General features: G+C 44.6%; 2 protein-coding genes across 2 annotated transcripts in view; both read right to left on the bottom strand.

The window, feature by feature from the left end:
• Nucleotides 1-9,468, bottom strand: part of WDR36 (WD repeat domain 36) — a 32,834-nt gene extending 23,366 nt beyond the window's left edge. The window contains exons 1-7 of the mRNA XM_065861068.2: nucleotides 9,265-9,468; nucleotides 7,625-7,652; nucleotides 4,653-4,753; nucleotides 4,042-4,159; nucleotides 3,020-3,152; nucleotides 1,555-1,609; nucleotides 593-725 (exon numbers count right to left, since the gene is read on the bottom strand). Of these exons, the coding sequence (XP_065717140.1) occupies nucleotides 593-725; nucleotides 1,555-1,609; nucleotides 3,020-3,152; nucleotides 4,042-4,159; nucleotides 4,653-4,753; nucleotides 7,625-7,652; nucleotides 9,265-9,411 (715 nt within the window). The 5' untranslated portion in view covers nucleotides 9,412-9,468. The remainder of the gene's footprint in view (nucleotides 1-592; nucleotides 726-1,554; nucleotides 1,610-3,019; nucleotides 3,153-4,041; nucleotides 4,160-4,652; nucleotides 4,754-7,624; nucleotides 7,653-9,264) is intronic.
• A 431-nt stretch (nucleotides 9,469-9,899) lies between these two features.
• On the bottom strand, nucleotides 9,900-11,374 carry LOC139826584 (uncharacterized). The gene is made up of 4 exons (XM_071802871.1): nucleotides 10,923-11,374; nucleotides 10,751-10,819; nucleotides 10,229-10,369; nucleotides 9,900-10,139 (listed from the first exon to the last, which is right to left on the bottom strand). The coding sequence occupies exons 1-4, from the start codon at nucleotides 11,152-11,154 to the stop codon at nucleotides 9,928-9,930; spliced, it is 654 nt and encodes a 217-aa protein (XP_071658972.1). The 5' UTR covers nucleotides 11,155-11,374; the 3' UTR covers nucleotides 9,900-9,927.
• Between the last annotated feature and the right edge of the window lie 807 nt (nucleotides 11,375-12,181).

The following is a 12,181-nucleotide window of genomic DNA, read 5'->3' as shown; positions in this document are numbered from 1 at the left end:
ATTTTCTGTTAAGATTAGTATGTTTTTTCTATTCAAATAAGATATTAGATTCAATATCACCAGCTCTGTAGGCACGATCAATATTAAAATAACTAGCTTCAGTAATTAGTTGACACTTGTTAGATAAAAATAAAAGCTCTGAATATAAACAGGGTACCCTAGTAACAGCTATTTGGTAGTCACTCAACTATGAACATTGTAACCTTGTTTTGGAGAGGTAAGACACTACTGAGAAGTAGTGCTGGATACTAACTTCCGGTGTACTCACTACTCTGCACTAACTCTGATGTAACTCTGTACTGTGCTAGCTCTTGGCACACTGTAAACATAAACTGTCTTTCTTTTCTTTGAAAAAGGACTCCTGTAGGACACACTTCCTGTCCACTGAGTCACTACACAAGAAACCACCATAAAACAGCCACTATGATGAAGACGCATGATCTCCCTCACTTATTGGTAAATTTTCCAGATTATCTGTGGCACTTAAAAACCAAAACTCCTAGCCCAAATTTTGCTTCTGAAATGCCTTATCAAAACATATTTTAGTTTTAGTGATTATATACGTAATTTCACTAAAAATGCTAAGACTTACCTGTACGAAAAGATATTGCTGTGATGGGACCCCAGTCTTGTTGAAATTTCATCAGAGTTTCATCAAACTTAATATTATGTACAATTATATGACCTGATACAAGACCAATCGCAACAACATCCACTGCTGGAGCCTGCAAGAAAAATTGAACACGAACTGAAATGAAAAAGGAAAAGCTTGTTGCTACACTAGTAATATCTATACGTACAAAATAATGTATCTAAGTCCAGGACAAAGAGTAAAGAAATAAGGTAACTTGCATAAGACCTTCTATCTATATTACCTTGACACACAACTGATAAATCTAAACAAAAAATGAGAGATGCAAGATTTTGCTCTTTGTCTCCACTGGAGGAAACAATTCTGTTCCCAGAAGCTGGAACTCCTTTGAAAAACAGCTAAGTTTTCAGTAGTTCTGGTAGACTATTATGCACCCTTCCACACACCAACATGTTTACAAGTTTCATCCAGGACAACTGCAGACCATTTTCAAAGCTGTCATCAATGCTACATATGAGTTTTAATTAATTTTTATATCTACAAAACTACAGCAAATACAATTATAAAATCTTTTACTGAACCAGCAAAATCTACATTTGATTAACCTCCAAAGCAAAATAAATTTAGCAAAAAGCTACCAGTGTAATGGAAATTACACGATACACATGAGACTTGAAAACCAACTGTTCCTGTTAATTTGTTATATCATTCAGTGAATAAAGACAACGGACATGATGAACACAAAACAGTTAAGATGCTAAATGCAGCAGAACTAGGACTAGAGGAAAGGCAGATCTTAAGCCTTCAAGTCTACTTCTCTTCAATGTCTAAAATGCTCAAGAGAGGTTTATTAAAATTACCATACAGAATACAAGCCATCTTTATTGCTGTAATTCTAAACATTATTTTGCTTGCTATTCTTGACCAGCGATGTCAGAAAAAAAGATATAGCAAATACTAACTTGTTCAAGAGTTGTGACTTTTAAGTGCCATCCTGGAAATGAATATAAGAGTTTGCTGGAAAGAAATAAATGAAAAGCATAAATCAGTTAACCCTCATTACCTCAAAGGTGACATAACTACATAATATGAATAGGGAGGAAGACCTCTCTACACCAGTTGCTCCCCATGCATTTCTGCTCTTAACACACCTCTTCAAAATTCTTAACATCAACATAAAAAAACAGTCTTGGTCCAACTTCTAATAAAAACAAATCCTTCATTTGCAGAGTAGCTTCCCTAAATGAAGACACTAAAGCATAAGCACACCTCATCTTGTTTCTTTCAGAAATGGTAACAGCCAAAACATGCAGTAGGACTGTCCACCAACAATGCAGCCATGCAGTACTTATTAAAGGTAAAATTGTGAAAACAGTATTTAAGAACAGACAGAATTAAAAAGTTATTCCATCACCACAAATACAGGTTGTTACTCTTAAGAGAGCTTGCAGCCATGTGTTACCACCTTTCACTTTCCTTTCTTGCCAAAGATCATCAAACCTCAGTTCTTTCAATTTATTTGTCTAATTATGTCCATGCCTACATACAAAATAATCTGTGCAGGAAACAAACAATCAAAAATAGAAATTGCTTAACACAGCAACATTGCTAAGAGAGTAGTAACAGTCTCATACGTTTTTACACAATTAGAAGAGAAACTAAGTCATATAAGGAAGACTTTTTTTCACCTAGGATGTATTGCATCTCAGATGCTGCAACAGGCATTGAAAAGATGTAAGAGTACTATAAGTAGATACATTTACTTTTCTGTATTTGTAGGTTATTCCTGCTTCCTGATTTACATAACATATATGGCATCTCCAAAACATTAGAATATAAAACACAAAAACAGCAATGACATCATTTAGAGTATACAATAGTTATGAAAACAAAACTGAACTATGCAGGTTAAACTAACACCTATTTGAAGTATGTACATTAACATGCAAAGAAGTTCACTGAAGCTCAAACTTTCATGAGAGACAACTACATGCCTGCACATCTCCTTTTTGAGTACAAAGATCAAATGCTAGTAATTACCTCCACACTACCTGCCAGCAATTCCTTGGACAAAAAAATTAAGCTTGGAAGGAGGGAGGTAGAAAGCCTAAACATGCATTTAATATTATTTTAATTATTTTAATGGGAAAGCTACATGTTTCCAAGAAATTAAAAGAAAAAAAAAAAAAGAACTCCTGAACAATCCCTGACATTTTGCAGAGAGAGTAAACAACGCACAATTTGAAAGGCATCAGCATTCAGGGAGCAGCAGCATTTTTTGTTCCTGGAGACAGACCAAGTGAAAACTTGTGCCAAAGGACTCATTAAAAGATACCATATTCAAAACCTACTGTCCTTAAAAGTATTATTTGTTGCATATGAAACTACTTGGAGCATGAATGATATCCAAGTTACTAAGAATCTTACTTGGATCTTATATTCCATAGCTGCAAGCTTCCTTGTTCACTCCCAAGGAGAATTTTATTCAAGTAGGTGCTGGGATGCAGAACTGCAGAAACTGCAAAAGTGGCCTTATCAAAATCCACTTGAAGATACTCCTCTGGAAAAAAGTAAGAAACTATGTTAGTGCAGCTGCCCCTATAAATCTGCAGGCGTGCCACCCTTTGCAAATGTAAAGGTAGAACTGATGTTTACCCTGTACAAATCTCATAAGTGGTGTTTCTTGCATTAAAGGATTAGCTAATGAGTAACCGGACAGGCTAAATTTGTTTACATTACAACATCTGCTACCTTGAAGGTATAGTTTTTTCTTATAAGCCTATCTAGCACAACAATGCTGGCAAAATGGTAGTGATTTATATCTTTCTGAAGGATTCCTGCTCCTGCCTAGGCAAAACACCTCATCTGATTAGCATGGCTTTTGCTTGTTATAGCAACTCCAGATCTCTAAACCCTGTTTGCGGACACTTTTGAAACCCAGCATCCAGGGAATGACACTAGTCAAAACAATGAGAATGCTTTCTAAAGAATAAGATTCAGGAAACTGAAGCAGGATTTCATAAGGTATTTTACAAAAGCATGAAGAGATAGTGACACCATCAAAAGATTATTTTTAAGAATTTCGTCTTACCCAGACTGGTAAATATCAAGGAACTACAGGATTTCAGAGATGGTGCCAAAGCTGCTATATCACAGCCTTTCCCAGAAAATGGAACACTAAAACACAATTTCCATACAAGCACATTTCTTTACACCTATATGGAACCTTGCTGGGTCTCTGCACGTGTTGCAGGATCCATTCCTGAAAAATTATTGCAGGATTAGGACTTCAGATGACTGTTTAAGTTGCCCTATCGCTTAAGGATGTTTTTCTTTTTTAGGAATAAATTACTCTGAACATGGGCATTTTAAAGAATATTTTTCTAAAATTATTGAATGCTTAACAATGCTATCCTATAAAGTAGTAACAAAAATAAAGTGTCTCTTACCTTCTGACTCTATATTCCAGACAATAAGAACATTATCAACATCCACGGAGATAACATGATCACCAAAAGGCTGCAGAAGGTGTATCTTTGCTTTGTGACCTTCATAGGTATGAACCACCTACAATTTCAAAATAGAAATGTTTTCAGTATAAGCTGTTCAGGTAGCATATCATGTTAACATAATACCTGAGGACCACTAACACATCAGCAACAAGTTTAAATAAAATACATGGAAATGCCACACAACTTCAAGCGGAAGACACATCATTTCCTCTGATATCTAAAACTGTTGGCAAAAATACTTTAACTAAATATTTGTAATTATTTAGTTTACTTTTAATACATTTATGTGAATTATCAATTTATCTTTTATCTTTAAGTAACCACTTTATTATTATAATTAATATAGAAAACACAGGTCGGCCATTACAGAATTTGTTCTTACATTCCCGTTTTAAGTTTTTTATTCCCTCTTCCACAGTTTTTGTTTCCTAAAATTGAAAGTACCAAACATCTGCAAAAATAGATGTTTGTAGAAAAGTAACCATATTGGAAAAACAAACAATACACAATGTTTTGTACTACTAACCAACAAGTAAACTAATAACAACCTCTTTGTTCCTGGCAAAAGCATGGAGAATGTTGTCATATGAAGCAAATATCAACATGCGGTCTGCTGCCAAACATGTAATGTCTTGTGGCAAAGCATTACCTGTTAATCAAAGAGAAGAAAAGTTCAACAAGTTTCAGGTTCATAACTGAAGAGAAAATCTGACAGTGTATTTATTTAGCATGGTGACCCACCAAGAAAGCTCTCCTGTTGAATGTTCTGTTAAATTTCTTAGAGAAATGCACACATTTCAGATAATTAAAATACTACTGTAAACAACATCGTGCTGGTAAAAACAACATAAATAACATCAGATTGACATGACAAAGTGTTGAAAAACTATTACAAATTACTGAACTATCATGGTAAGTAAAAGTATGTGTTAGCTTTGTGGGGGCTTATAAAGAAGTTATCCCAACATAACACTTACGTGGACTACCGGAGCCCCACAGCCCACTGTACCGGAAAGACAGATGATAAATCAAGGTCTCAGCATTAGTAATTGCATATTATGTGAAGTCATTCTGCAGACCTGGATGCACTACTGCACACACTTCCTGAATATATCTGAAGACACGAGGAATTTACCGTTCTAAGAACAGATCTCACTTTCCACCTTGTGAATGGTTCAGAAAGACTATCTACTATTTATTGTGATCTGCTGCTTTACTAGCTTAGATGGCAAGAGAGTCAAAGCTCCAGATCACACTGAGAAGCTGCTGGTATGGTCCCAAATGGTAGAAAACTGAAAAAAATACACTAGGGAAAAGTACTCTCAATCTAGGGAAATATAAAAATGCACTTAATGATTGTATGGAGAAATACTAGATCAAAAATCAGTCACTGTATGAGTACGTCTATGATACAAATGATCACACATGCATTCCCCACAATAATGCTTTGTATTACGAATTATTATCAGACACAAAGAATCCTGTATCCTTTGCTGTACTGCAGCAGAGCTTCAATGGGAAAAACTAAACTAAGAAAATGAAAAAGACTGCACTTCATGAGAGGTTTCATTTGTTTGAACACCTTAGACACCTTCCCATAGAGACTTTGAAGTGACTTAAGTCTACAATCAGGTTACAGATACCCGGTACTCCACACAAGCTGTATGCAAATCTGCTTAGGCCTAAAGAGTTTTAGGCACACCCCAGCTAAAAGTTCACAGCACCAACCACATAACATCAATAAACCAACAACACCACAGAGGCACATTGTTTATTTTTTCCAATTCCAATTTTGTATGGAAATACCTCAGTTTCTCAAAACCCCTAAATGAGTATGTCTGTCACAAGATGTAGTCCACCAAAATGGATTTCGCAGCATATACAATGTTATTATGATTTTGTAAACTGAAACCAGAAGTTACATTAATGTGTTTACCTCTGTAACTATTCACTGCTGACCTTTTAGATCTAGTCCCGGTTGTGTGACATTTATTCTCAAGTTTATAGGTGCTCTGCTGATGAAAAATATTTTACGATGTCTGCATAAAACTTTGTGGTATACAGAAGTAAACCTACTTTTGAAGACAGCGTGCCATCTCACTGTATCATCTAAATGTCAGATGGAAGGGTCCTTTGGAAATCATCTAGTTCAAGCTCCCATCCAGCTCCTCCCAAAGCTGGACTATCACCAGTACTACATCAGGTTAACTGTAGCTATGCCCAGCTGAGTCTTGAAAACTTCTGGAGAAGGAGATCACTCAAGCTCTACACTGTACTACAGTTCCCTCTTACTCAGGGCCATTTTTCCTGACCTCCACTGTGACCTCCTCAAGCTGCAAACTGTGGCCGCTGCCCCTTTTTACTCTGTCTACCACCACAAATTCAGGTCTGCCAGCTTCATAACAGCCCTTGAGGTAACAGGCTGCCTCTAAACTGCCCCATATATTTCCCTCTGTGAGATTAAACAACTCCAGTTACTCCAATGACTCCCGTCATACTGAGTGGTGTAGGCCCCTGGCACTCCCCAGTTCCTCAGCTTCCCTCCTAAAAGAGAAACGCGAGTGGTGGGAAGGGGAGAACCACACTAACTGGGTATGGCAGTCCAGATATGGCCTCATCAGCACAAAGTACAGGAGAATAACAATTTGCCCTGATCTGCTGGCAGCATTCCTAACGTAGCTCAGAACACGGCTTGCCTTAATCACAGTTACTGCATTTTTGGTCCACATTCAACCTGGCATGAGCACAGCCCCAGCTCCTTCTCAGCAAGAAGCCACACAGCCAGTCAGTTCCCAGCTTGTTCTGTCCCAGGTGCAGGATTCTGCACTTGCCCTTGCTGAACTTTGCAAGGTTTATGTTGGCCTAGGCCTAGTGTTTTGCAGCACCTCCCTGCAGTGAGGTGCACCACTCTGGGTGTCAGCTACTCCCTCTAACATAGTATCATCTACAAGTTTTTACTAAGAGTGCACGCTGTCTCATCAGCCAGGCTGTTGGCAAAGGTTCTGAACAACACAGGCCCTGCTGTTGACACCCGGGGTACCACTCTGTTACCAACTGCCAACTGGATGTCAAGCCATCATTTCAATCCTTTGTATCTAGCAGACCAGCCAATTTTTAACACTCCCTGAAGACTTTCAGTCCCATCCACACCTGTTTCGTTCCTGTAATTATTTTCTTCTGGTAACATAGCCTTCTAGTTACCACAAAAACAACAACAAAGAGGGATCTGGAATTGACAGCTTTATTCACTGCTCACTCCTTAAGGCCTAGGGGTGCTCTTGGAAGAACAAGATGACAAGCACAGGAGGTTCACAAGGTATATCCCTATTAGAAATAAGCTACAGTTGCAACAGCAGTCCAACTCCCAAAATGATATTCAATATTTCTGAGACTCTTTTCAACATCTTTCAGTGCAAATACTGATACAATTAATCTTCCTTTTTTTGAGTTGAGAATTGAGTGTAAATGTCAGACACGTTAAAAAAAGAAAATCAAGAATGAATGATCTGCGCATACTTACTCACAGCAACAATACCAAGCTTCTTCACCTGCAACAATAATGTTAAAAAGGCATTTTTAGTGATTGGTTGCAATGCATTTGCCATAAACAGAAATTCAAAATTCCAGGAATCAGCCTAGATGACAAAATCAATTTGTAAGCCTCACAAGACAGAAAAACTATTCATCTTTGATTTCAACAGTATCTACTGGAAAACCCACAGACAACAGTCAAAAGGAATGGGGAAATGTATTTGCCAAAAGAGAACCACTCAGCAAGAATAAGTTGCACTTCTTGATGTACTTCACGCTAATGCACAGGAAATGAAGCACAAATTTAGACACCTTGCAGAGCTTGGGTAAATTTTCACATTATCTTTCCTTCAACTTTATTTCCACTACAATCACACTATGTTATTATCTTATCTCTGTTCACACAGAATTTGCTTCAATTACATTCATCTTTGACCAGTGATGATGATTATATTTCAATATCTGTGGACAAGATTGACAAGAGTGAACACTTAACAGACCACCACAGAGGCACAGGAAGATCTGTGCTGTCTGCAGTCTGCTGTTCAACATAATCACTTCATTCAGTTCTTTGTTGATATTTCCATACACTGAAAATTCTTTTATCATACATTTGCCCTGGTGAGACCGCATCTGGAATATTGTGTCCAGTTCTGGGCCCCTCAGTTCAAGAAGGACAGGGAACTGCTGGAGAGAGTCCAGTGCAGGGCAACAAAGATGATGAAGGGAGTGGAACATCTCCCTTATGAGGAAAGGCTGAGGGAGCTAGGGCTCTTTAGCTTGGAGGAGACTGAGGGGTGACCTCATTAATGTCTGTAAATATGTAAAGGGTGAGTGTCATGAGGACGGAGCCAGGCTCCTCTCGGTGACAAGCAATGGTAAGACAAGGGGTAATGGGTTCAAACTGGAACAGAGGAGGTTTCATTTAAATTCGAGAAGAAACTTCTTCTCAGTGAGGGTGACAGAACACTGGAACAGGCTGCCCAGGGGGGTTGTGGAGTCTCCTTCTCTGGAGACATTCAAAACCTGCCTGGACACATTCTTGTGTAACCTCATCTACGTGTTCCTGCTCCAGCAGGGGGATTGCACTAGATGATCCTTCAAGGTCCCTTCCAATCCCTAACATTCTGTGATTCTGTGATACAGCAATAAGTGAATCAATCTCACAAGCTCTCACTTGCAGAAGTGAATTAGGCTCATCAGTTTCCAAACAGCAGAAGTTTTAACACAGCCTAACAGATTGCCTCTCAGAACGGCAAACCGCCGGCGAGGTCTGGTTTATCCAGCGACGAAGAAAAAGCTTCAGCGCCTGGTTGCTCCTTCGCCCGGCGGACAGGCCGCGCTACAGAGGCCGGGCCGCGCAGCCGCGCGCTGCGGAACAGGCCCGTTCCCTCAGCAGCTTCCCCCTCCGCCTCCTACCGGCGAGCAGCCCCGCTTGCCGGCGAGCGCCGCGGCCCTCCGCACACGCTCCCGCTTCACGACAGCGAGGCGGCGGCAGGTGAAGCAGCAGGGAAGGGGTGAGGCGGGGGCCCGGACGGGTCGCCCGCTGGGCCCCAGTCTCCTCAAGGCCCAACGCGGGCCACGAAAGGAGGCAGGGGAAAGGAGAGGGCCGGGAGGCCGCATACTCACGTTGTAGGTGTGGACGCTGCGCCCGACGGCGGTGGCCAAGTAGAACTCGCGGTGGCGGCCGTGGTAGCGCAGCACGTGCGGCACGTGGCCGCTGAACCGGCCGAGCACGCGGAAACCTGCGAACAACCCGCCACCCTCACGCGCCATCGCGCCTGCACGCGCCCGCCGTCCGTGCACAGGAAGCGTGTCACCCCCCGCCCGCTTCCGGCCACCCGCCCCGGCGCTCCGCCGAAAGCTGTCCCCGCCGCCGCGCCACTTCCGCTACCGGGGCGGCGGTGCCCGGCAGCCCCATGTTCTGTGGCTGAGACGCTGTCCCCGGTGCCCGCTTCGGACGCGGGTGGCCCGGCAAGGCGCGCACGGGAGCGTCAGCGCTGCCAGCCCGACGGGCGCGGTGCCAGCGCATGCAGGGGCTTCCACCCGCCAGCGCGTCTGCAGAGCCCTAAAGCACCTAGTGATCGTTTTTCCTCCTTTTTTTTTTCGCCGCCCCCCGCTCACAAAGAACCAGGCCCGGCTCAGGCTGCGGGTGCGGGGCCAGCCCCGCCGCAGCGGGAGCGGAGCGCTCGGAACCGGCCTCCAGCGGCCCATCCCGTCGGGGCCGCGGGGCGCCCCGGCCACCCGCACCAACAACCTCTGGATTTCCCAAGGTGTTTTGTGTTTAATAAGTTATATATAAAAAAAATAACAAAAGACAACCCGCAGGATGGTTTCGTTGCGATGACTGCACGGCGGCAATAAATATTCAGCAAAGTCCGACGGAGGGGAAAAATATAAAAAGCCCCCTATCCCAAATTGATGTAGCTTCTCCACACCGCCATCAGCTCGTGGGCCTTGCTCTCGTCGCACGGGACTCGGCTCGCCTTCCCGGCCGCGGCGCCCTGCCACCGCACACGCGTTAGCGTCCCGGCACCGTCCCGGGCTCCCCGCGGCAGGGCTGCCCCGCCGTCGACCCGGGTCCCGCACCCACCTGTGGCGGCCGGTAGCCGGGGCAGTGCCGCTGCACGACGGAGAGGGTGCTGCGCCACAGCGCCGGCCGGCGGCCGCAGCCCCACGCCCGCTCCAGAGCGCACTGCAGCAGTCGGCCCGCCCGCTCCGCCCGCCGGGAGTCCTGCGGGCAGACGGGCGGTCACGGCCCCGGGCCGCGACCCCAGCCCTGCCGGAGCCGTCAGCCCTCAACCCCCTTTTCCTTCAGCGCCTTCCCACGCATGCTTAAAAAAAGGTTTCCCACCCTTTCTCCCCGCTCGCTCCCCATCCCCGCCCCCTTCTCCCTGCTCGCCTTCCTTTTTCTCCCCCCCCCCCGTTTTTTATCTTCTCTCTCTTTTTCCCGTCTTTCCTCCCTTTTTTGCGTTTTTCCCTCCCCACCCTTTTCCCCCTTTTTTCCACTTTCTTCTCCGCTCCCTCCCGTTCTCCCTCTTTTTCTCTCCCTTTCTTTTTTTAATGGAAAGGGAATGCCCCGTAACCGCCGGGGGACGCGTGCACCCGGGCGAACCTCGGACTGCTGCAGGCCCGCCGGCAGGGGAGGCGCGTCCTGGCAGGTGTGAAAATCGAGTTGTAGCTCCTGGAGAGAAATAACAACAGGGAATGCTCGTTAAAGCCACGGCGCCTGGCGTCGTCGTCGCCCGGTCGCCTCGGACATCCTGTTAACGGACGTCCCTACTGACCCGGCGCGCTGCCACTCTCCCCCGGGGCCGCGCAGGTTGTGCGCGGCGACGGGACTCGGCGGCGCCGGCGGTGAGCAGCCGGTGCCAGGCTGCGCTGGCCGAGCTGCGCTGCTTCGCCTGAGCCCGCGGCCGGGCTGCTCACAGGGTCCGCCGCCCCGGAAGCCGCCGCCTGATCCTTCTGCTGCGCGCCGGTGCGCGTGTGAACCATCCGCGTAGCTTCTAAACTGCTCATCACCTTTGCAACCGTGATACCATCTTCAGCACCGGTGAAGCATTACATAAGCGACTCTCAGTCCTACGGGCGGGTCTGCAAGGGGCCGGGAAGGGTCGGGTAGCGCTCTGGCAGCAGCCGCCCGGGCTCTTGTTCTCCGTCCCTGTCAGTCCCAGCTCCAGCGAAGCCCATTTTAGGAAGGTCGCCGGAGGAGAGTAAGAGAGAACTTCCCCGTCCGGTTTCACAGGCACCGGTTTACTAAACTAGCCGACGCCTGGCTTGCTAATCGAGATTTTCAGAAAGTAGCTAGCAGCGGTCAAGGGTAAAATCGTGGAGGCAGTGCCGTCCCGACAGTTTCCCTACGATGCCACCAGAGAAACCACCAACCTCTTTTTCAAAGGTCATGTGTGGATCCAAAACGTTTAGGAGATCCTCTTGTATCTCGTCGTGGTTACAGAGGCTGAAATTGTAGGTGGATCCCCGCGGTAAATCGGCGATCTCAAGAAAGATGATCAAACCACAAAAGACTGTGTAAGAAAAAGCCAAAGGTTAATTCTCCTGCACCGCTACGTGACCCGGCAAGGCACGGAGGACAGGTCTGAAGAAAGGGATGCTGGTGCTTAGGGAGCACTAGAAAAACTGGTTGGTTACCCTTGTGATTATACATGGTGTCTTTACACGTTTTTCTCCTGCTGGGCTTCAGGTCGTTGCTGCCTTCATATATGTACCTGTACGCCTACGGAAATGAAGGTTTCCAATTCCATAACCGGGGCTCATTTGGACGTCTCATGCACCTCTTTCCAGAACTGTAAATAATAATTATTCAGACTTGAAGATGTGTCACTGATTCAAAAAGAAACCCGGGATAATGAATAATAATCAACCGCAGCATCCAAAGCCAAAACAAAACAAAAGCAAACAATAAACTCCACAACAGTCAATCTTGCATGAATTAAGTGTGAATAGCCCTTCCCATAACTGCGTGGGGTCCACCTTCAGTGTGGACTTTTGCAGGAACACGCAGTTTTCTCCCAAAGACGAGACAAAA

This window comes from Patagioenas fasciata, chromosome Z, assembly GCF_037038585.1.
Source record: "Patagioenas fasciata isolate bPatFas1 chromosome Z, bPatFas1.hap1, whole genome shotgun sequence".
NCBI lineage: Eukaryota > Metazoa > Chordata > Aves > Columbiformes > Columbidae > Patagioenas > Patagioenas fasciata.
The sequence above is the reverse complement of the archived record's forward strand: the minus strand, read 5'-3'. Positions and strand labels throughout refer to the sequence as shown.